Source organism: Symphodus melops, assembly GCF_947650265.1.
Source record: "Symphodus melops genome assembly, chromosome: 3".
Lineage (NCBI taxonomy): Eukaryota > Metazoa > Chordata > Actinopteri > Labriformes > Labridae > Symphodus > Symphodus melops.
The window spans coordinates 12,527,434-12,549,729 of NC_136693.1; the positions used below are offsets into that span (position 1 = coordinate 12,527,434).

Genomic DNA, 22,296 nt, shown 5'->3' on the forward strand with positions numbered 1-22,296 from the left:
ATAATATTTGATTGTTTTATTTTGGATTTGTCCTTGTTCATCTTTAAACACTAAAGCACTGCACAGTATGAAAGAGAAGAGGCAGAGTCTGTTCAAGCCATCTCTGCAAGCCTCAGATAATGGTTTCCCTGTTGATGTTTTTAAAGCCACATCTGGCAACACACAGCCAGTGAAACTGCCCTCTTAGCCACCGCTGTGGTGCCACACTTGTCAGAGCTCGGCTGTCTGTATTGATATATGACATCCTGAGTGCTGTCAGGCTGCAGACGCACGACAAGTGGAGATACAAATTCCTCATTAGCTGGAGGATGAAAGCTGACTGTTCAAGTGTTATGTTCCATCTTCAGTGCTTGGATTGTTCTCCTTTGCTTTTTCCCTTTAAACATTCATAGTGTGTGATGGCCGATTAAACATCATGCAAAACAAAATTTAATGTAATTGCGAGAAATTGGATCTCAGGATAATATTTAAAGGAAAATAAGGATCTGATACAAAATAAAAAATAACCTGCTGAGCACATTGTTTTCCTCAAACATTACAAATGCCATCTGATCTAGAACAATGCAGTACATGTCCGTCTTTGGATTGACTTTGTCCCAGAAAAACAAACAACAAATACAAAGGGTAACAGGATTCCACTAGGGTAAAAATAAATCCGGGCTGTAGCTTACCGCTGCTGCTGATTATAATGATGGACCTTTCTCACTCCCTCTCTGTCACTCTCTCAAGTACCAGCACACACGTTCAGGAGAGCTGTTATACTCAGGCACCATGCATCCATATACTCAAAGCATCAGTTGGGTCAATATATGAGTGTTGGTTGTTGAATTTACCCAGGAATCCTTCAGACAGCTCAATAAAAAAAGATGATCTAGTATTGATGTCTGGTTAATCACTTTTAATTGAGATAAATTAAAAACAAGTGCAAACTGCTTATGTCATGTAATCAAGTTTAATAATGAAATAGTATGCACGTATTGTTTCTACTCTTACTGATTTGTATTGACTAATCAGCTAACATCAACATTAAAACTTTAAAGCAGTGTGTCAGTTTTAACAAATCTCATCAATGACCAGATGAAAATCTCAAATACAGATAAAAAGGAACCAGTGACCACACAGGTAACAAACAAATTGGCACTCTAAGTAATTGTGCTTTACTCAAATAAACATTAGTAAATATTTACTACAACACCAAATCTAGGGCTTTTACAAATCAGAACATGATTCTGTAAAAACAGTTTTCAGGGGATAAAAAGGCAAGTCAAAAAAAACCCTCTTGTTTGTTGATTTGCTTTTGTAGAGAATTGGGCTTAAATGTCTTCAACAGTGTGGACATAATGTTCTTCCCTGAGCAAATTGAATGCTAGGCATAATTGCTTAAGACATGAGAACAGAGCAGAAAACACCCACACAAATACATTATAGAAGAGATGGGGAAATGCTTTCACATAATGTCAGGGCAAATGTCGGCTACATACTTCCTTTGTTAGCCATTTACTGCATGTTCACGTGACACTGCTGAAACAGTCGTGCACCTTTTTTTTTTCCCCGATGGAGTTTGTAATCATTGTGTTCTTATTCTGCAGCAATCGATGGCCTGGCGTCCTTGCAGGATGATGGTCAGATCCAGATCCTGACAGTGGGTCACAGCACCACAGAGGAGGGCGAGGCAGAGCCTGTTATGTGCTGCACTCAGTCACAGAGCAAACAGGATCTGCGTGTCACCATGCTTAAGAAAGGTATTGTTAACCTTCAGGAAGGATTCTTTTCTCTTTGCAAGAGCACAAGCACAAAACCCGTTTTTACACCCACAACGTTTTGGTCCAGTGCTGTGGTGTGTTGGCAGAGTGCTGAAACACACTGAGTCATGTAAGAACTGCAAATAGAAGATCCATATTAAGACTCAGTGTGTGAATGATATAATTGAGGCTCTAATGAACGCAGCTAACATTTTTTTCTGGCACTCAAAATCTAGTTTCTCAAAGTATGAGTAACTGAACATTACATGTCTACTCATTCAAACACAAACATCTACATCTTAGTGAGCAGTTTTGTGAGGTTTTGTACTCACACTAGTTAAAAAAGACTAACATGCTAACATGCCATGGATACAACTTTTAAGACACCTTAAAGAGCAAATACCGTACACACACTTTGATCTGGACAGCTGTGGGTAAGTGTAATGTGCTAGAGTGGGAAATAAATACAGAGTGATTTCAAAATCTGCATTAGTTTTTGTTTATCTTGAAGATAAACGTGTTTTTAATTATATAAGGAGATCTAATAAGTACATTTCCAAAGGGTTAAAACCCTTCAGCTCAAGAGGACCATTTTGGCTCTCAGTTACAGTGTTGTTGGGCTGCAAATAACAACTATTATACCTCCTTCAGATAGATGACTGGACCACCTGCTACTTTCAATCCTAACAAGCACATTTTACAATTGTGTCACTTTTTTGCCACTACAACGGCCTACTGCTGTTTAATGTATTCTGTAAATTATTACAAACAATGATTGGCAATCTCACTATAAAGCATTAAAACAGGGGCAGCTCTGGGAAACATGTGGCCAAGTTACTATATAAAACCTCAATCTTTGATTTTATTTCTTAATTGACGATTCAAGTAACCTAGCATTAATAACATGTTACTGGGATGAGGTAGGAATGTGTTCCTGTTCAAGGCTATTCATTGCAGCAATTCATATTGCCAATTAAGCAGGTAAAACGTCAGTTCACCCTTTTTTTCTTTGCCATGTCTTGTCTGTGCAGGTATATCCAGCAGTATGAATTTTGATGAAGAGGAGGATGACGAAGATGAAATCAGCTCCAGTTCTTCACAGCTCAACAGCAACACAAGGCCAGGCTCTGCTACAAGCAAGAAGTCAGGCAAGGTGAAAATGAAGTTCACTGTCAACATTTATACCGCCTGCATGATGCGTTTTCTTTTCTGTGCAGCACTCTGCATTTCATTAAGCAGAAAAACATGTAGCTCCAGTTTTGAAGCTCCAGTGGCCCTCTATTTAAAACTCGGTGTAGCTCTCAGGCCTGAACATTACGGTAAAATACCTAACTGGCTTAATGTAATAAAAATGCTGCTGTTCCTTCTGGCATTTTTTTTTATTTTATTAACACTATTGGAGTCATTTTGGGGCTGGGCTATTTCTGGGAACACAGATGTCAACTCAAGGTAATTGTGCTCTTTATGTAATTGTGAAGATGACATTGTTTGCAGGTGGTCCTTCATAAATGTCATGCAGACACGTCATGTTGCCTTTAGGGACTGAAAAAAAAAAAGAGTTATTTATTTAAAAGAAACACACCAGAGGTGAAGGGCGTGGTATTAAGGCTGAGGTGTCATGAATGTTATGTGACCTAGGTAATGTAAAACTCAAATAGTAAAGCATACTTAATTTTAAAAATGGAATAAAATACAAAAGCCAAATTCATGATTCAACTATTGCATGCCTTTACCACTGATAGTGATGCACAAAGGATAACAAAGAAACAAGTTTCTTCCCAGAGTACATGCAAAACAAAAAATTATCGTTCTCAGGTGTTGAAAAATGAAGCCTATGTGGAAGTGCAAAAAAAAGAGTATCCACTTGACGCTGACTGAATAAGCCCCAGAAGTCGCATACACATCAATTTTGATAGCAGAAAGAAACATGTTGACAGCCTGTTTGAAAACGGTTTTGAAGTCATGTCTTCAACAGCATACACTGAACAGGAGTTGATTTTTCGTTTTTACAACTGATCTATTTTGATTTTCTGAAGTGTTTTGCATTGTAAGGGCTTGTAGCTTAAGGCTGTCATCAGCTCCACCTCGTTGCCTGTTATTAGGCTGATTAAAAGTTGGGTTTTGTCAGCAATCTAAAAACAACGACCACCATATAGGCTTTAAAACTCCCCTTCAGTAACCAAAGGGTTATGTCACTGGGACTAAGTCTATTAATTTTGATGCACCCAAAACTGAGCTGCAAAGCTAAACTTATCTCTGTGAGTTTGTCTTTATTTAAACCAGTTATTTCTACGTTGGACAAATGTTGGCCCACCATTTCTTTGCAAATTAGTCTTATTTCCAAAAAGTGTCCAAATTAACAAAAACTCCAACGCTCACAGCCATGCAGTTTAAGTGTAATGTTGATTGTTTTTAGGTTATTTTGGAGCAATAATTAAAGTGTTGTTATTCTCAGTTTCCGTCGCTTAAGACAAATTGCATTATTGTAACTGATAAAAAAAATGGTTGCAACCTTCAGACAGGGAATAGATGATTGTTATTTATCCAGACGAGCTGCAAAAAAAGAGCTAATACCAGTAAGCTGCATACATTTTTTTGGCTTGTTTGAGCTTGAATATTTAAAGTCAGCCCTGCATTTCTTTCGTTTAGTTCCTTATTCCATGATATCCCCCTTTTGTCATCTCAATCTTCTGTTTCCATCCTTATTTTAGACACGGCGTGCTCATTCTCAGTCCCGGTGGAACATTTGATCTTCAGTCTCATTACTCTGCTCTAATGAAACTCACTCCCCAGTCCTCCGCCTCAGCAATGGTCTCACATTTTATTTTACCCACAGGAGGTAGCATCAGCGCCCACTCCACCAGTCAACGATCCTGCCATTGATGTGGATGACCTTGAGGAGTTTTCTCTGCGACCTGCACCCCAGGGTGTCAGAGTTAAGTGCAGAATCACCAGAGACAAGAAGGGTATGGACAGAGGCATGTATCCCACCTACTACTTACACCTGGAGAGAGAAGATGGCAAGAAGGTAATTACAAACGACACAAAACTCATCTAAACACACATAAAGATTCATTCATTTTGAAACGGCTGAATGTTGTGTCTGCTGAACACTGTGAGATAAAAATAAAATGCAAAAATACAATGACTTGTAATTTCAAACATTGTGTTTCCCAAAATTATTGCCTTTGATTGTTGTTGTGAATTTCTTGCTCATTTAGTTTCTGTTTTGGCTGGTCACAGGTGTTCTTGTTAGCTGGCAGGAAGAGGAAAAAGAGTAAGACATCAAATTACCTTATCTCCATCGATCCCACTGATCTGTCTCGAGGTGGAGAGAGCTTCATCGGTAAACTGAGGTGAGTCCTCAGGGGCTTTTTTACACAAATAGTTTTACGGCCTACGCATGGATTTATATTTACTCAGCGATCACTCAAAGTGAACAAGATTCCTTATTTCACTGAATACTGCAAACATTCAGTCCCATAGAAACTTTGCTCTAGGCCCTGGATTTAGTACTAATACATTTTCTTTAAATTTTTGATGGAGTTAAAACATTTTATCATTAACAAGGAGCCCATCCTCATATCTTTGTGAATACATTTATCTAAGCCTTATAAAACAACGCTGTACATTTAATAGCCCTATTATTGAGTAATGAATTAAAAACAAATCTGATAAGTGATACTTTAACAGAATCTTTATTTGAATGTTCTCGTATGTAAGCTACAGTATTTTGTAAAAACATGTTGCCCTGTATGCTTACAGCTTTACTAATGAACAACAACATGAAAAAACAAACACCATATCATTGCTGTTCACCACTCAAAAAACATATTTTCCTTTGATACGTACACTTACTTACTTGCCATTTAATTCCAACCAGGCCGCAGTTAGATTGGTAGGAAGTGAGTAGCGACGTAACGTTCAGTGACAGCTTCAAGGCTACGTTAGTGGCTCCATGGAAACTCTGAGTGAGTTTAATCAAATATAGCTCTGTGCAGCCTTTAATCTTCAGAGCTGGCCCGACCATTGGTCGATATGATGCTTGAACCTTTGCAATCACAATCCCACCTGATTAATGGAGATCTACATTTAAATGAACAGTGACCTTTCATCGAGTGCTTCTTAAGGGTCCTTGAGGGGGCTGGCCTGGAAGGAGTGTGGCTTATTAGAAGTTTACAGTCCAATGTTGAAGGCTTTGACTTTGAAATACCCTGCAGACTTTAGTATTAAACCACAAAGCATATCTATGTATCTGGCTCACTGGATGTACTGTTGTCAATTTTTATTAGTGTCTGAAGATATCCGAAGATGGATGCGACAGCGGTTGACTGTAGTTTCTCAAAGCCAAAATGAATAAAAATGTCATATAGAGTTGTTTTTTTAATATCACATGTATCTTATGCAACACAAACGATTTAATTCTAATTTCTAGAGCTCTGCGTTTCTTTGTTAAATCTCCTGCATATTCCTGCAAACCTTCTTACCTACCGACTTACTAAACAATATGGAAATGATGTGGTTATTAGGTCAGAATGTAAAAACAACACGTGTGTTCAGACTGATACTGAAATTAGATGCTATGCATTTTGTCAATGAGCTGTAAATACATAAGGCGAACATGGCACTGAGAGAAGTCATTGGGAAACGTACAGCATGTCGGAAACCCCTCTGCACTGTATGACAGACAGACTCTTTGTTGTCATTGTAGAAGAATACAACAAAACTTTGCAGCAATACTGTACAGAAGCTATTGCAAAGACATTACATTGCAATGTATAAAAATAGGGTTAGGGTATGGTAGCATATCTTACTCAGAAGGAAGAGTAATGGCTTCACAGCAGTGTTTTTACTAACACAGGTGATATTGAGTGATGGATATTGATTTACATGATTAGAAGAACACTTTTACTTGTAGGAGAAACACATGTTCAATAAAACCCCCCCAGATATTATTGATGTTAAAACAGGAAATAGTCAGCAACAAACTGTTTCAAGTTTCTTCCAGACAAGAAGTCAGTCAGATGCAGAGACAAGCCACTGGTAACTTGCCTCCTCCTGTGACGATGTGAGTCAGTGTCGGAGTCTGAATCTGCAAAACTCCTGCTGGGAGGTCAGGCCATTAACCCGTGCAGAGGAACAGGAGAGGATAACAAATACATGAATCAATCATGGTGACCTGAACTAAGGTCAAAATGACTTTGGTTCCCTTTTACAAAATAGACCCACTTTAAAAAGGTTATCAGGGGGACATTGTCAAACTTTAAATATTGCAAGATTTGTCAGTTTCCTGAGTTGTAATACTTTCAAGTGTTCACGTTTTAATTTTAATGTGTTACAATGATGAATGTTCACATTTATACTCAGATCACTATGTTGGACCATACATTACTTTATTTTGTAAAATCTGCATACGTAGGGGTGAAGAGGTACTTAAACACCTTTTACATGATGTTTCTCTCGAACATGCAGTGGCATAGGAACTCACCTACACAAATCAACCTACAGAACGCTTCAGTGTGCCGTGTTTCTTTTTCAGGTCTAACCTAATGGGTACAAAGTTCACTGTGTACGACAGCGGTCTGAACCCAATGAAGAGCACCACAAGTCTCGAAGCTAGCAACTTGCGTCAAGAGCTAGCAGCCATTTGCTATGTGAGTAGGTCATACTGCTCTGTGCTTTTTTTGTTTGTTAAAAGACAAATATTAAACCATGATTTAAAAATAATGTATGCAGGTTAATGGTCCAACGATGTTTGAAATGAGTGCTTTCCCTGATAGACTTATTTATCACTGCTACACAATGAGGAGTCAGGAAAAAGCCAATATCAGGTTGAAATCACATTATCATTAATGCATGTTGTTGATCAATTGAATATTCATGAAGTCCCTAATAAGGTAACATCTGCGTCATTGGGCAGTTAGCAGTATATAGTGCCATGCATAATGTCTCTAATGTGATCAACATATCATACAATTAATTTATAGACTTCAATAACAAACATGGCAATGAAGAGTCAATGTAAAAATCTGCCATGTGCTGTTAAAGCTTTGCCAGTTTTCTAGGTGAACATGTTCAAAATAAAAATGTGTCATTCCAGGAAACCAATGTCTTAGGATTCAAAGGACCACGGAAGATGAGTGTCATCATTCCTGGAATGAACATGGACCATGAAAGAGTATCTATTCGCCCACGAAACGTATGTTTGACCTCATTTCTTTGTAGCAGCGTCTGGCTGACCAATTCAGCTCTCTGGCTGTCTTGATTAACTTGGCATCTTCTAATGCTCTTCAAATGATGGCCATGACGGAAGCTTCTCTGTTGCTCTTTATTACAGGACCATGAGTCCCTCTTGGCCAGGTGGCAGAACAAAAACACAGAAAGTGTGATTGAACTTCACAACAAGACGCCCGTGTGGAACGACGATACACAATCCTATGTGCTCAACTTCCACGGCAGAGTCACTCAGGCCTCCGTCAAGAATTTCCAAATCATCCATGACAATGACCGTGAGTTTGGCTCCTAACTGTAACAGTTAAACAACCAAGGCAATGAACATAACTGTATTTGTACATTTCTCATGTGATTTTAATATTTTAGAACGCACACAACTAGAGGTTTGTTATAATAAAGCATCTGTCAAATCCAAGGGAAGGGATAGACTAAAGAACATTCAAATGCAGACCTTTTATTCAACAGAGATTGTGTGATTTCACAGGCTGAGTCATGCATGTAGGTAGACATGGAGGATAAAGTTCCACAAAAAGGTAATAAGCTTGAAGCCACAGTATATTCGACTAATGCTTAGCAACACTATAAACTGTGCAGATGAACAAAGGATCTGAATGGATATTTCTGTCTGTGAAGCTGCAGACTGTCTTGTTGTTATTCAGCCTGAAGCGTTGACTTTATACTAGTGGTGGGACTTGATTAAAAAAATGCAACTAATTAACTCAGGGCTTTCTAATAAATTAATCAAAATTAATCACATTTTAAGTGCATCACAATATTTGCCCTAAAAAGCAACACTTTTCAATCTAAATGGATTTTAGTGGATGAATGAGTGCAATGCATGCAATTTTATTTGCTTCTCAATTTCATAAAGCTGTTGGATCTTGTTTGAAATTAGTTTTTCTGCACAGCAGCTGGAAAGTTGGATCACACGTTGCTATCTTTAGCACATTTTCTAGCTACTTATCTTCTACCACTAATAGTGGTCTAGAGTCCAGAGCAACCAATTTAAAGAGTGCATTTGTAAGTTTATCAGAAGTTAAATGACATTTGGTCAAGTTCAGGCTGCAAACACTTCTGGCTGAGCTAGCACGGAGCAGTTCCGCGCTGTTTATAAGGCAAACTGTGATTAAATGCGTTAAAATTTTTTTACATGTTTACTGCTTTAGGGAAGGAGAATGAAGGGTTGTAAACCATAAACCATTTTCCTTTGACACATTTTGAACGTTTCTCTATTTCGCCACAGCTGACTACATTGTGATGCAGTTTGGCCGTGTGGCAGAAGATGTCTTCACCATGGACTATAACTACCCGATGTGTGCCCTGCAGGCCTTTGCCATCGCTCTTTCCAGCTTTGACAGCAAGTTAGCCTGTGAATAGATCCCAGCCTGACGCTCAGTGGAGAAATAGGTCCTTCTGTCGCCTCTTTAAGGGCTGCTAATGTTTCACAGTGGCTGGTTTGAAGTCTCCAAATCACCCAGTACCTTGGAAGTACTTCATATCCCAAAATGCTTTATGGGTCTGAACTTTGTGTATGTGCGCGTGTGTGGTGAGGGTGGGGGGCTAGGTAAGTGGAAGAACACAAGCACAAAGAATAATCCACTTTCAAAATCAGACTCATTTGTTTTGATAACTATAGTCATTTTGTACTGTAATGAAATAATACAAACAACACTGTTCCTTTATGTAGTAGTTAGAGAAATTTAACATTTCTTTATCTGTAACTTATAACTAACAAATACACATCTGTAAGTTTCTAAAATCAGACAGGATTTCATGTATCTGCCACACAAAAAACAACAACAGGTCACACTCTTCATCAAGCATGACTACTGGTTATATACGTACTGAATTAGAAATAACATGCATGTCACAGTATATATTTATTTTCTTATTTATGTATTTATTACATGTTCATTTTGTTTTCTGTCATCAACTATTACGTCTGCTGTAACAGATCCATGCAGCTGCAAGCACATCAACGAACATCGCGAGAATATCTATCGTGTCCACACCAAATCCGTTGGCCAATTGGAAGTGAAGAGGGTACTGGCACGTTCCACCGTGCCATGTACCAAATGTACAATATAGTGTCACTATGTCATGTATGTGAATGTAAAGGATAATGGTGCACTTTACTTTAAGTCTGTTGTGGACCAGATATAGCTGTACATACTTAATTGTGCCTTTGAAGACTAATTCCAGTGTTTTGCATAAAAAGACCTAAGCTTGAATTGGTCTTAGATATATTTCTCTGTAGCTACTTCTAATACAAAATTCAAATAGTTGGACTCGCAAAAACGCCAATACAATTGCAGATCACTGGATTACATTTCTACAACAATTGCTTTTCGGGCCTCTAAAAGATAATGTTAAAGAGGTGAATAATCATCAGCACTGTCATGTAAATCAGGCTGCAGTTAAAGGACTGCACCTGCAATGTGCATGGCACGGAGGCTTAAGCTTCTCCTCATATCTGCTGATGTCTCACACCAGGAAAAGAAATTCAAATCACAAATTGACTAACTGCCAACAAGCACACATGAACAGTGTGAATCTTCCACAGCTTTACCAACTGCATATCTTAACACTCTTGACATCTTTGATTCATTTTCTGCTCTACTCAGACGGAGTTTAGTAAATTCCTCATCTGACCGGCTGTTTCTATATCACAGGGTTTAATGCTGTTCAAATTTTTACAGAAGTATTATTCCTCTTGCTCCTTATGGGGCAGAATCCTTTCTCAAACATAATTTAGTATTTTGTATTTAATGACCTTGAAAAAAGCTGACTGAAGGCAAAGAACAATCTCTGATACCGCTACTGTTACTGTGGGCTATGAGGAAATCTTTATGAAATGTGCTATTCTTGTACTCAATTATGTTCTAACTATTTTGAATTTCTATTTTAAAACTGTTGATACTCTTGCTGTAAAGTCTGCTTTTCATACCAGTGTCCAGGAACCAAAGGTTCTTTCACTTTCTGTTTAAGTGTTCTCATTGTTATGTACAGTAAATGGTGTACAGTTTACTGTGGTGGTATGGACACAGTCCTTGGATCATGAAAAATTCAATAAAAGTTGAGAAAGTTAAACTATTAGCTCTTTTCTCTTTTAAAATGATTACAAAACTCAACACTGTCATCAATATACCAACATCAATTACATGTTTAATGGATTTTTGCATGTAACACTTGTATGTATGTATCACTTTGATATTGACATTCTCAACAGTTATAAGGTCAGGTAGAGAGCTTTTAAACATGCAGACAGATCATACTGTGACTTGCTTACTGCTCGTCTTTTAAAGCTAATATTACAACAAAGCTTGTTTGATTATTAAAGCAATGAGTACAATTGCACAATAACAGGGCTCCGGCATAATTTTATTGATTGCAGCCATTGTTACTGAAATTTGTTCAACATGTGTACACAGTAGCAAAGTGTCTATAGTGGGACAGGCTTACAGTTAAATCCAATGATTAACCCTGTTGGTAAAACTTAGACACAAATATTTAATCCTTTCCCATAAAATGTTTTGTAAAGAGCTATATTCAACTGAAATGCAGTTGCTCAACCATAATTGTAGAAATTAATTGTCACACCTTCATATTCTATTGGAAGATTGGGACTTTATTCTATCTATGATGTTACCATTTTTGTCTCAAATAATTGTGATATTTTCTTTCCAGTTACATTGAAACACTATCAATGCCTAACTACTGGATTTTGCAGCTTGTAAGCAAAAGGAGGACTGATTTCCCTACAACGTTAAATAAAATATCACTTAAACATACAGGAGCAGCCTGCAATAAGCAGCTACTGCAATGACTTACTGTTTGCAGGACACTTGAAGTGATTGTTACACTGCTGTTACAGATAAAGGATATCTATATCATTTGTACTGTTTTGCATTGATCTGCATTACTAACATTTCTATTCTCACATTTAACACAAGCATTGATTTACGCTCTGCAAATCAAAACCAAAAAGCCCCAGAGTAAAACTGAAGCAGATCCATATTTAACCACTAGGTGGTGCTTAGCATAGTGTAAAAGTGACAGTATCAAGCGCTGCACAATCAATTCTCTCTTCCCGTTGTGACTACTTTTTACTGTGTATGACCTCTGTTAACCACGTTGCACATTTTAATGAAAAAGTAATTACAATACAATCATATGAAAGTCAACTGGGAAGAGGTAAACAATGCAAACATTTCTCGGTTGATAAAATCAATTCTTTAGACAGTAATGAGTAGGAAAGAATATCAGTCCACCTACAGTTTCTTAAATAATTGGACTCAATAAACGCACACAGATGTTTTTCAATAACTAGTCTGGCTGAGCTGCTTCTCAAGTTGAACCATGGCAGTGTTATTAAGGGAATGACAAAAAGTCGTTATCTTTATCCTGCATTACCATGTCCACCTGGTGAAAGAAGAGGGTGAGGTGTGGGTCTGGCATGTTTATGCAGATTCTTTGAGAGGCCTAAAAAGTAGTTCTAATAGGGAAAGTAAGAATATATAAAAAGAATGATTACAAAAGATTCTGTCCGGCAAGAATATGGTCTTTAAAGGGCAGAGTGTAGAATAAGAAATTATACTCTAAATCAGGTGATTTAGAAAACTCAATGCTCTGAAAGAACACAAAATACAACTTTAAATACCAAACAATTTTGACAATTTGCTGGTTTATACAATATGTCACTTCAGTTCAACATTGCATGTCCATATTATACTACTTCTTAATATATAAGGAACATAATAAACGTACAACCTGAGGAGCCCTCTATTGAAACATATTTTTGGTCTTTAAGTCTTTCACGTCTCTCTCCTGTTCCTCATCCTCAGCCCGCTCACTTCTGTAGGCATGTTTGCATGGATACTGCTCTCTCCCTCCACAGACCCTGATGTTAATAAATACAGCTCTTCATCTTCCTCTGCCTCTTCCTCAGGGTTGGGACATCCCTCACAACTGAACTGCAGGCTCTCTGCCTCCATCACTGGATCATCTTCATCAGCTCCCTCCTCTTCTTCCACCTCTGGGCCCTCATCTTCTTCCTCCACCTCTGGGCCCTCATCTTCTTCCTCTTCTTCCTCCACCTCCTCTTCCTCCCCCTCCTCTTCCTCCCCATCATAGACTTCCTCTTTGGGGTAGTGGAACACATCTCTGTGGTCACTAAAGCTTATTTGTTTTTTACCTGCGTGGTGACACTGCAACTCTTTGCTCACCTCTAAACCAATTCTCTCCTGCTTTATCTTCACATGAGGCTGGGCTGAAGGAAGACAAAGAAGCTGCCTTTTTTCTGCTTCCTCTTCCTCCTCAGTGTCTTCCTCTAATTCCTCCACATCGTCTTCTTTTCCTTCCTCCTCCTCCTCCTCTTCCTCCTCCTCACCCTGTTCTTCTCCACCCTCTTCCTCCTCTTCATCCTCCTCTTTCACTATAGATAGTTTCCTTGCCATGACCTCCTCCTCCTCTTGTTCCATCCTCTCTGCCAGGGCTTCAGCTGTAGGTTGGATGGAGGGTTCTTCCAGCATAAAACCCTCAAATACATATCTTTCACAGGTTTCATCAAATTCTGGGTATGTCTCATCCGGGTAGCCTGCATAAGTTTATAAAAATAGACAAATTATAGCATTATCATTGTGATGCTTTTGCTTTTATTTTTAAACTCTCTTGCTAATAAACATTGGAATTCATTTTACTTCAGTTGCACAACACTGCCCCATATCTTCAGAAGAGATACTACAGATTTAGGCATTTACCTTCCCATTCTGCACAATAGGGCACCTCCTCGGCCTCCATCTCTGGGGAGGCTCCGTCCAAGCGACCCTCCTGCATCAGCTGTGTGATCTCTCTGAGCTGCTTTAGTAATTTCTCCTCCTTTTTTGAAGTTGTAGTTTTACTCTTCCTCCTTCTGCCACTAGAAGGCAGCACAGGTATGGAGAAAAGTCAGTCAATACGACAAGATGGTACATCACTTTTCCGTTACATTTACTTGTCATATAAAACCACAACACATATTTCAGTCTTTATTTGAATTATTTCATTCAGACTACCCAGCAACTACAGCCCTCATACCCCTCAAACATGTAATCTGCAGCATTGTGACAAAATACTCTTATTGTTAGCTCTGTAACATCAACATATATCCAAAAGTAACAAAAATGTTTCTGCCCAATTTGATGCAGAAAATAAAGCATTTTCTATTCTTTTCAGATTTATCCTTTCACTTTGAAAACATTTTTTGCAAATATGGACTACAGAAAAAGTAATATAGGGCTGCTATTTGTGAATATTGATTTGCTTTTCCACATCTAAATAGTTTACATTTTAATTTTAGGCCCTTTCATTTTAATGCCAGATCAGTGTGACTTTCTTTTTTCTGTTGGTTCCTCTGTGCTACGGGTAATAGGATGATTAAAGAAATTTAAATCTTACAATGTAGAGCTTTGACCCTTTTCAGAGACAATCTTCTCCATCATCCTTTCCGTTTGCAGAAGTCTCCTTTGAAGCTTGGCAAGTTCATAATCACCTTTATGATTAACACAAGGGAGCATTTTTATATACACTGACACACAGGCATATGTTAGGAGGGGGTTAATTTATACTTCTATTTACTTAAGAAAATGCTTCTTACTCACCAAATTCAACACAACAACCAGAAAGTTTGTACTTCTGAATTTGACTATTTTTTAATTGAAGAACATACATTAAAGAACATACAACATACATAATTACTCATCAAATGTTCAAACTTTTATTCATGGACATGTATATTAAAATCTATGGAAAGGCCAGGGCCTTTAACTCTCTGAAGAAAACTAATATCCTAGCTCTGACAATTACACTTCTTTACGTTATAAATACTTTCAGTTGCTGAAGGTACTTACTAATCTTGTTCTCCACACTCGCCTTGGTCTGGTATTCAACGTTCGCCTTGGTTACTGTGGTGTAGGTCCCTGATTTAGAAGTCTTCCCCTTACATGTCAGCTGCAAAGATTTTAATTAAAAAACAGATTATAGCAATGATCAGGATACTTAAAAATGAAGCATACATTTAATGACCTGTCAGCAGAAATCATCATGGCTTTTCTCATGATATGCTGTACGTAAAACAAATAAGGTTTAGTATAGAATTTTATGGTGCATGTAAAAGCTGTATTATATCAAAGCATGTATTTAGAGGAACCCAATTTATTCAGTCTGCCAAGAAGGCAGTCAAAGCAATTACCTTATATATTATATATAAGATGTAAAGAAGGATCCCAAAGCCATATATGGGTATGACTTGAGCCATCAAGTTGTACTTTTTGCCTTGTCCGATGAATTTTACTTTGGCCATAGCTTCAGCATTGTGCGTCATGGAGTGTAAAAGGTCCACATCCCACTTATCTGGGTCATCTGGCACTGACAGCTGCTGCATCACAGAGGGGTAGAACCCTGGTCCAACTGAAGAAGACAAAATTAGTCAACCAACAAAGAAGTGTGTAACTTAAATAAACAATAAATACTACGACTTGAAATGTGTCATGCAGGTAGCAGAAGTATAGGCGTATATCATTTAGATCTTCAATTGATTACAAATAAAGTCCTCTCTGTTGCCAGCACAGCTAGTTCCATGCATGAAATTATAATGTCTGAAATCAGAATGTCAAAGAACTCTGTTTTTGAAAACAGTCACTGATGTTCTAGCCTACATAAATCAGAAAACTGCAGTGTTCCACATTCAATAACTTGGGATCTCATTTATATAAAAATAGCTACAATTAATTACTTTTGCTCTGAAAAAGTACTCTACCTATGAGACCCAATATGACAAATACCTATTTTTTTTGCATATTCGATCAGGTAGGCTGAGTGCTTTCCCCCCACCTTTGCTACCTCCTGTGCGCCAGTCATTATGGTTGTATTTGATAGACAGTCTCATCCACCAATTACAATCGAGCTTTCATTAATAGCCAGTCTCTAAACGATCAGGCAAATGAAGTCAGCTGCCAAACTAGTGTTTCTTTAGTTCCTTGCTTGGCTAGTTGCCTGCCGTAAAGAGTTAAACATGGTGGTTAAAAGTTTGACATTGTCCATAAAAATTGTTATAACCCAAAGCATCATAACTCATGTATGGAAAATAGTAGGTCAAAACACAAGACACAAGGTAATACAAGTCCATGAATGCATTGTTGTTGGTTTCCCCACCGGTTTATTTGTATTGTTGTTCATATAAAAACAAACAACAGAGACAAAGCATAGAATACAACACAGTCAGAGGACCAAATACCAGATCACCAAATACATATGAACATATTTATTAAAGTCAGTGTTTGGCATTGACATTTTGTTTGACCTATTTATTTGAGGCTATTTATCATCATAAAATGTGTGGTTGCTGATTATTTCTGATTTGCAGAAAGTCTTGGACACTGTTTTGATTTCCAAATTAGGCCTCGGCTACTCTCTTTAGATTTGGGCAAATTAGTTCTTAATGAACCCTCACAGTGTGAGAAACACGTTGAACTAAAAGCTATGTTTAAACCCCCAGTCAACAGTGCAGTAAATTCTGAATAACAAATTGTCTTAATCTTTAGAGTTGACCTATCAACAAATGCAGCTATTCATCAGGTTTGACCTGAGGCGAAAAATACCAAATATATCCTGATAAAAAAAAAGTTTTTCAATATGAGTTAAGAATATTTGCAACTTGAATTAAATGTAAATGTAAGTAAATATTTTGGTTTAAACATATTTCAACATGTTCAATATTGTATAGAGAAGAATATATACCGCACTAAAATATTCTTACAGCTTCCCTTTTATTTGTACCTGTAACCAACATGTGTTCGCCAAAATAGGGCCTAGGCCTCACAAGTTGGCAGCAACAACACCAGCAGCAACAAAAAAACCATCATAGCCGGATGGAGATGGATGGATGGATGATGATCTGATAAGCCGTCTTACCCTCAGGCTGCCCCGTGTCCTTTTTCCCTCTGGGTATAAGCATTCTGGGCAGGAAAAGAGAAACACATAGAACAGAGCACGATATCAGAGTCACCTTCTGACAAGTTGTTATAGACATCTTGTCTCAGAAAGTGAGAGCCGCTTGTTTACTTAAAAAGGCAGAGCTAGTATGGACAGATGTTATCTCTCATCTGGTGACGTTGCTGCACAGATTATACCAGATTATACCAGCTGCCTTCAAATGCTGTTGGAAATTATGACTACAAATCCCCAGAGGGTAAAAGAGTTAGCATTAAATGTAATATTGTAGTTCGTTATTTTATATATATATATATACAGTATATATATATAGGCCCTGCGATAAACAAACTACATTTTGAAAAATGTTGCCATTTTTCTAGGGATACTGCAGCAACACAACTAAGCTGAGCTATGAGATACTGTTGAGGAGGAAATACCTAGTCTAAAGTAAGGCTGCTACCTGTTACTGTGTTTTGGATGGTTTAATGAGACCTGTTTGTCAGGCAGGTCAGCGCTTTGCTCACTGACATGTGATTCAGTGTTTGATTCCACTGTGAGACTTCATGGCAGCTCCTGGCCAGTTGTAATTCTGGTTTGATGAAAGGGGCCGACTGATGGCTTTGGATGGATGATATGTCAAAGAAGAAATAACAAGCAGACGGGAGGTCTGAAGTGATTCACAGGTGTGTTGGTGTAATTTGAAACCGGTAAATTCTCTGGGTGTGAATTAGATTTTTTTGTGGGGAGTGTTTTTTTGTCCTGTTGTGCTCTGCTATGAAGGAGTTGTGTAAGTGGTGAGCAATCTCCTTGTTTTACACATCGTTGTTTTATTTCTAAGGGGAAAAAAACAAGACTTAAGAATACCAAATACAAGCCATCGTACACTGTATTGAACCAATGTGTTTCTTTCCCCCTCAATATGACAATTAAATGCTTTCTATTGTAGCAGCTCTTACAAACATTTGAAGGACAATAGACTAATTAGTACACAAAGAATCGAGTGTTCAGTGAAAACAGTCATGGCATCTATTGGATTGCTCTAACAGTATTTTGTTGTACCTGTAAAATGACAATAAAGATATCTCATCTTATCTTAAAAAAACAAAGTAAATGAAAGTAAGTTATTAAGACTCTAAAACCCTGCTATCTTAAATTTTAAAATCATGACTTTGCTATTTGATTCATAAAACAGATAAGTTATTTAACCAAATTCATCAAATATTCACAAGTAAAGGACTCAAATAGACAATCATTCACAATCTCGGTATTCGCATTGTGCACTTGAATGCAACACATGACCTGTTAACCCACCTACTCTGTAGACCCTCTGATGTGTGTTTCATATTAAACAGCAGCAGATGGCAGTGCAGGCTCAGATACAGAGTTATGGCATATGAAAGGCAAAGCTTGTCTTTCATATGCCATAAGATGAATTGTTGTGTTAAGTGTGATGTTTTGAGGTGTTTTGTGGTGTGTGAGATTTTTTTTTATTGTCAAGGGTTTATGTTTAATTTGGTACAGCTCATGTGTTTCTACAATTCAGTATGCTCTTGCATGAAAGCTGTCATGATGAGGAATCACTTAGAAGAGCTGAATACACTCGGCCTCAATATAAGGGGCTTAGTAATTATTCTCTTTCTATTTTAATGTAATTCTCATATGAACTTTTTTTTTTTAACTCTTATTTGAATATGTATTCTTATCTTCTGTGTAGTTCTATGGCCTTTTTAGAACAAAGGGTTAGCACTGGGCTCAACCCAACATGCAAACTACAAGTAGGTGAGACCTAGAGATATATACTACATATATGCTATGAGATGATTATTACCTGTGTACCTTTCAACTGTCAGTTGGTTCTTTGAATCTTTTAACAATGTACGAAACCTTCAGAAATACCCATAAAGTCAACGAGTGCTATGGTCCATTCAGAAACCCAAGAAGAGTGAAACACAAAGAACATGCTGAAGAGCTGTTGTACATCGGACATTTTAGAGAGACTGTTGGAGGCTGGAGAGAAGTGGAGCAACACACAGTGGATGGATTCTTAGAGCCAGTTAGGGGTAGTTAACCAATCACATCTGCAAGAATATTTTTTACAATCCTGTCAGAATGTCCTTTGGAGTCCCAGTGATTAGATTAGGCTGATATTTATTTAAATTAAAACATGTTCACATATTGAAATGCTTTGTTGATAACTCCTTTGGGTATCAGTCACATCAACTTTAACATCAATACATTGCAGAGTTTATCCGTTTGAATTCTTGTCAATGCTCACCACATACTTGTACTTACTTTTTTGTATTTTTCTCAGCACCAGTGGCAACCATAGTTTGGGTCTTTCTTTGTAATGACTGAGTCATGATATAGTGAAATTTTTACTCAGACTTACTACTTTACTCCTCTACTGTACTCTTATCATTATTATTTCTTGTATGGCTGATTAATGTCAGCAGGCTTATTTAAATATTTTGTGTCGTGCCACTAACTTCTACATACTTATTCAAGTCCATTGTAAAGATAAGTATTGCATACACGATGCAGCAGGAAGATAAAATACCAATATTAATATAACTTTGAACAAGCCCCTTCAAGTGCCCATATGCACCAATCTATATGTGGTCTTGTTAAATTAGTGCAGAAATTCTATTGTAATGTGCAATAGAATTTCTTGCTTTATAAATTTTGCTTTATAAATTTAATTCGATTGTGAGCTCACCCACAACACAGCCTATAGTTTTCAAATGTCCTTTTCTGATATAATGTTGAACACTGAATCATTTCCAGATATATTCTGTAATTTGTGGAGTTCCTCAGGGATCATATCAGGGCCCATTTTTTATTTTACAGGGACAATGCATATTAAAAAAAAATAATAAAAAAGGTGAATATACCAAAGTTAGCTAAAAGGCTAATTTTCGTTGTTAAAAGGCTACAAATAGAAATAAAATGGCAGTAATTAAGCGGACAGCTCACAAGTGAAAAGAAGAGCATCATTTTGTGAAAGATAAAAAGTATAACATGTAAGACAGACGTGGAGCAGCATTGAGAAGACATAAAGGTGTATAAAGTTAAATGGGCATTAGTAAAAACACGTATACAATAACATACTGAAGTCAATGTTACACGCACACAACAGGATGTGTAACATTACTGCACTGTATGTGCATGTGTGGCCCCATGTCATGCATTTGTCTTTAGGCGAACAATGAAATGTGTTCTCTATAATGCAGACGACATGCATTAAAACCCACAGGGAATTCACTGTGATCATGATAAAGTCATGTCCCTCAGGCTCTGAGAAATTCATCATAAATGGCTCAATATTTTAGGGAGATTCAAATAAAACCAAAATAGTTGTTGTTTATCATTTCTATGTACTCCATAGTTAATTGCTGGCTTTATGTCAGAAGCATATAGAAGAGCATCCTGAAAAAGAGATGCAGTTTGGTTTGAATTCAAAGAGCTTCACATAAACATGCTAACTAAATGTTACTATTCCTCTTAGCTCAATATTCGGACACACACACATATCATTGTTTGATTCTTTTAATGTGTCAGTCTGGAATTATGTGGTAAAAACTAAACACTAAGATTGCATCCCTTCATGAGCCAAATTGATTTCAAGTTATGTGTGCAGTATAGAGTCTGCATGAAAAGCACACCTCCTGAGGAAGTGCTTTAGAAATATGTTTTATCCACATGTTAGATTTGGTTTTGGCAGCAAAATGCAGATGGCCACAAAGGCTAAAAATGCTTCACATTGAAGAGCCATCTGCTAATTAAATGGTTATCAAGTGGTACTTTAAAGTTAAAGGCCTAACTAGGCTATTACTTATCTCTGTGGAATTTGCACCGTTCATTAACCTGTTTGAATATGAATCCCTTTTTTTGCAATCATCATTAAAAATGATGACCTCCAGATTTGTGTTGTTTTTTTTTATTAGTTGGTATGGTAGAGAGTTGTGAGATCACAATGATGACAATTTATGCCACAAAAGAGGAAGTTGAGGAAGGAAGGTTACTTGTCTAATTCATATCAAATATGTTATTTGTTGTTTTAGAGCCTGTTTAGTGCTACACAATATACAATTCAAATTTAATAAAACGTGTGGCTTGAATTTTGTTTGTATTTTCAGACCCTGTTTTAAGTACACTACTTTACTAACAGCCTTTGGCCATTGTTTAACCCCAATGGAAAATAGGGGAGGAGTTCTTTCCCCATATAAAATACTTATCGTAGCTATGCTGTAATGTCAATTCTGAGTACTGATTTAGCCCTCTAAAGACATTTATAACTGGCCTCCTACACTGAAGGTACATGTTCACATGTTCACTACAACTTTTTGTATTGGACATTTGAACATCTGATTGGGTGAAGGGTGCAACATACCATTTTAATATCCTGGTTAGAAAAAAAAACAGGCACATAATTCTATTCCTGTCTATTTACAGGAATGACTGACCTAGCCAATTGTTCTTCAAGTGTATCTGCCCCGCTTTAATTCTAATAATGTCCGAAGTTTATCAACTTAAAGGCCCTGAAAGAAAGAAATCAAAATATGCACATTTAGGGATGTTTAAATCCAGACGCCCCCAAATGGACAAACCTTTATTTTTTAATGTATTGTGTAGGGTGTCTACTTACAACTGACATATATCAGCCATGGTCAGACCTTGCCAGTAATGTAAGGCAAAAACACAACATAAGGAAAGAAATTAAAAATGAAACTGTAACTAAATAGAACTCAAACAAGACACAGATGTGTTTACTACTGAAGTAATCCGATGCATTTGCTCACTGAGCAGTGTAAAGGACATTTTAAAAATTCCTAAAGGAGAATTTGAATTTTTCATTGGATTCAAGGATGAACACCAATTTGGATTTCTTCTATTTCATGAAAAAAACATTTTTCCTTAACTCAAGATTTCATAGATTTCAAGTACAGTAGGACAAATTTTCACACAAAAAAATCCTTGGGGCCCACCTTGGTAATATTTGGTGCCCACCTTGAAAACTGTGGATTTTGGTAATTGCACATGTTTTTTTTTCTCTTTTCTCTTTTTTTTAGAATTTAAAGCTTTTTTGAGGCAACATCCGTATTTGAAGCATGAGTGCTTTCATGAATATCACTTTGTGTTGAATCCAAATCAGCTTTTTGGTCAACAATGTTAACATCGATAAGGAATGTGCCTCAGTTTTTGTTTCTAAAGAACAAGACTGTAAAATCTTAACAAAGTCAAGTTGAATACATTGTTTTTATGTGTGTGCGTATATCCCCCGCAATCAGACATTTGCATCAGGACTTCTTATCCTCCAGAAAGAGAGAGCGATAGAGGGAGAGCGGCAGTG

The 22,296-nt window shown here is 37.3% G+C and overlaps 2 protein-coding genes across 4 annotated transcripts in view; one reads left to right on the forward strand and one right to left on the reverse strand.

Moving 5' to 3' along the window:
• Nucleotides 1-9,776, forward strand: part of tub (TUB bipartite transcription factor) — a 41,225-nt gene extending 31,449 nt beyond the window's left edge. For both annotated transcript variants that reach the window (XM_079338887.1, XM_079338888.1), the window contains exons 5-12: nt 1,590-1,742; nt 2,774-2,895; nt 4,579-4,770; nt 4,986-5,098; nt 7,282-7,396; nt 7,843-7,941; nt 8,080-8,251; nt 9,220-9,776. In XM_079338887.1, the coding sequence (XP_079195013.1) occupies nt 1,590-1,742; nt 2,774-2,895; nt 4,579-4,770; nt 4,986-5,098; nt 7,282-7,396; nt 7,843-7,941; nt 8,080-8,251; nt 9,220-9,353 (1,100 nt within the window). In that variant the 3' untranslated portion in view covers nt 9,354-9,776. The remainder of the gene's footprint in view (nt 1-1,589; nt 1,743-2,773; nt 2,896-4,578; nt 4,771-4,985; nt 5,099-7,281; nt 7,397-7,842; nt 7,942-8,079; nt 8,252-9,219) is intronic.
• A 1,470-nt stretch (nt 9,777-11,246) lies between these two features.
• ric3a (RIC3 acetylcholine receptor chaperone a) lies at nt 11,247-17,043 on the reverse strand (the record flags this gene model as incomplete). Of its 2 annotated transcripts, XM_079339193.1 has the most annotated exons (7): nt 11,247-13,030; nt 13,073-13,572; nt 13,736-13,893; nt 14,412-14,505; nt 14,864-14,963; nt 15,205-15,422; nt 16,926-17,043. In XM_079339193.1, the coding sequence occupies 7 exons, from the start codon at nt 17,041-17,043 to the stop codon at nt 12,791-12,793; spliced, it is 1,428 nt and encodes a 475-aa protein (XP_079195319.1). In that variant the 3' UTR covers nt 11,247-12,790. The 2 variants fall into 2 exon arrangements, with proteins under 2 accessions (XP_079195319.1, XP_079195318.1); XM_079339192.1 differs by having other exon boundaries at nt 11,247-13,572.
• Between the last annotated feature and the right edge of the window lie 5,253 nt (nt 17,044-22,296).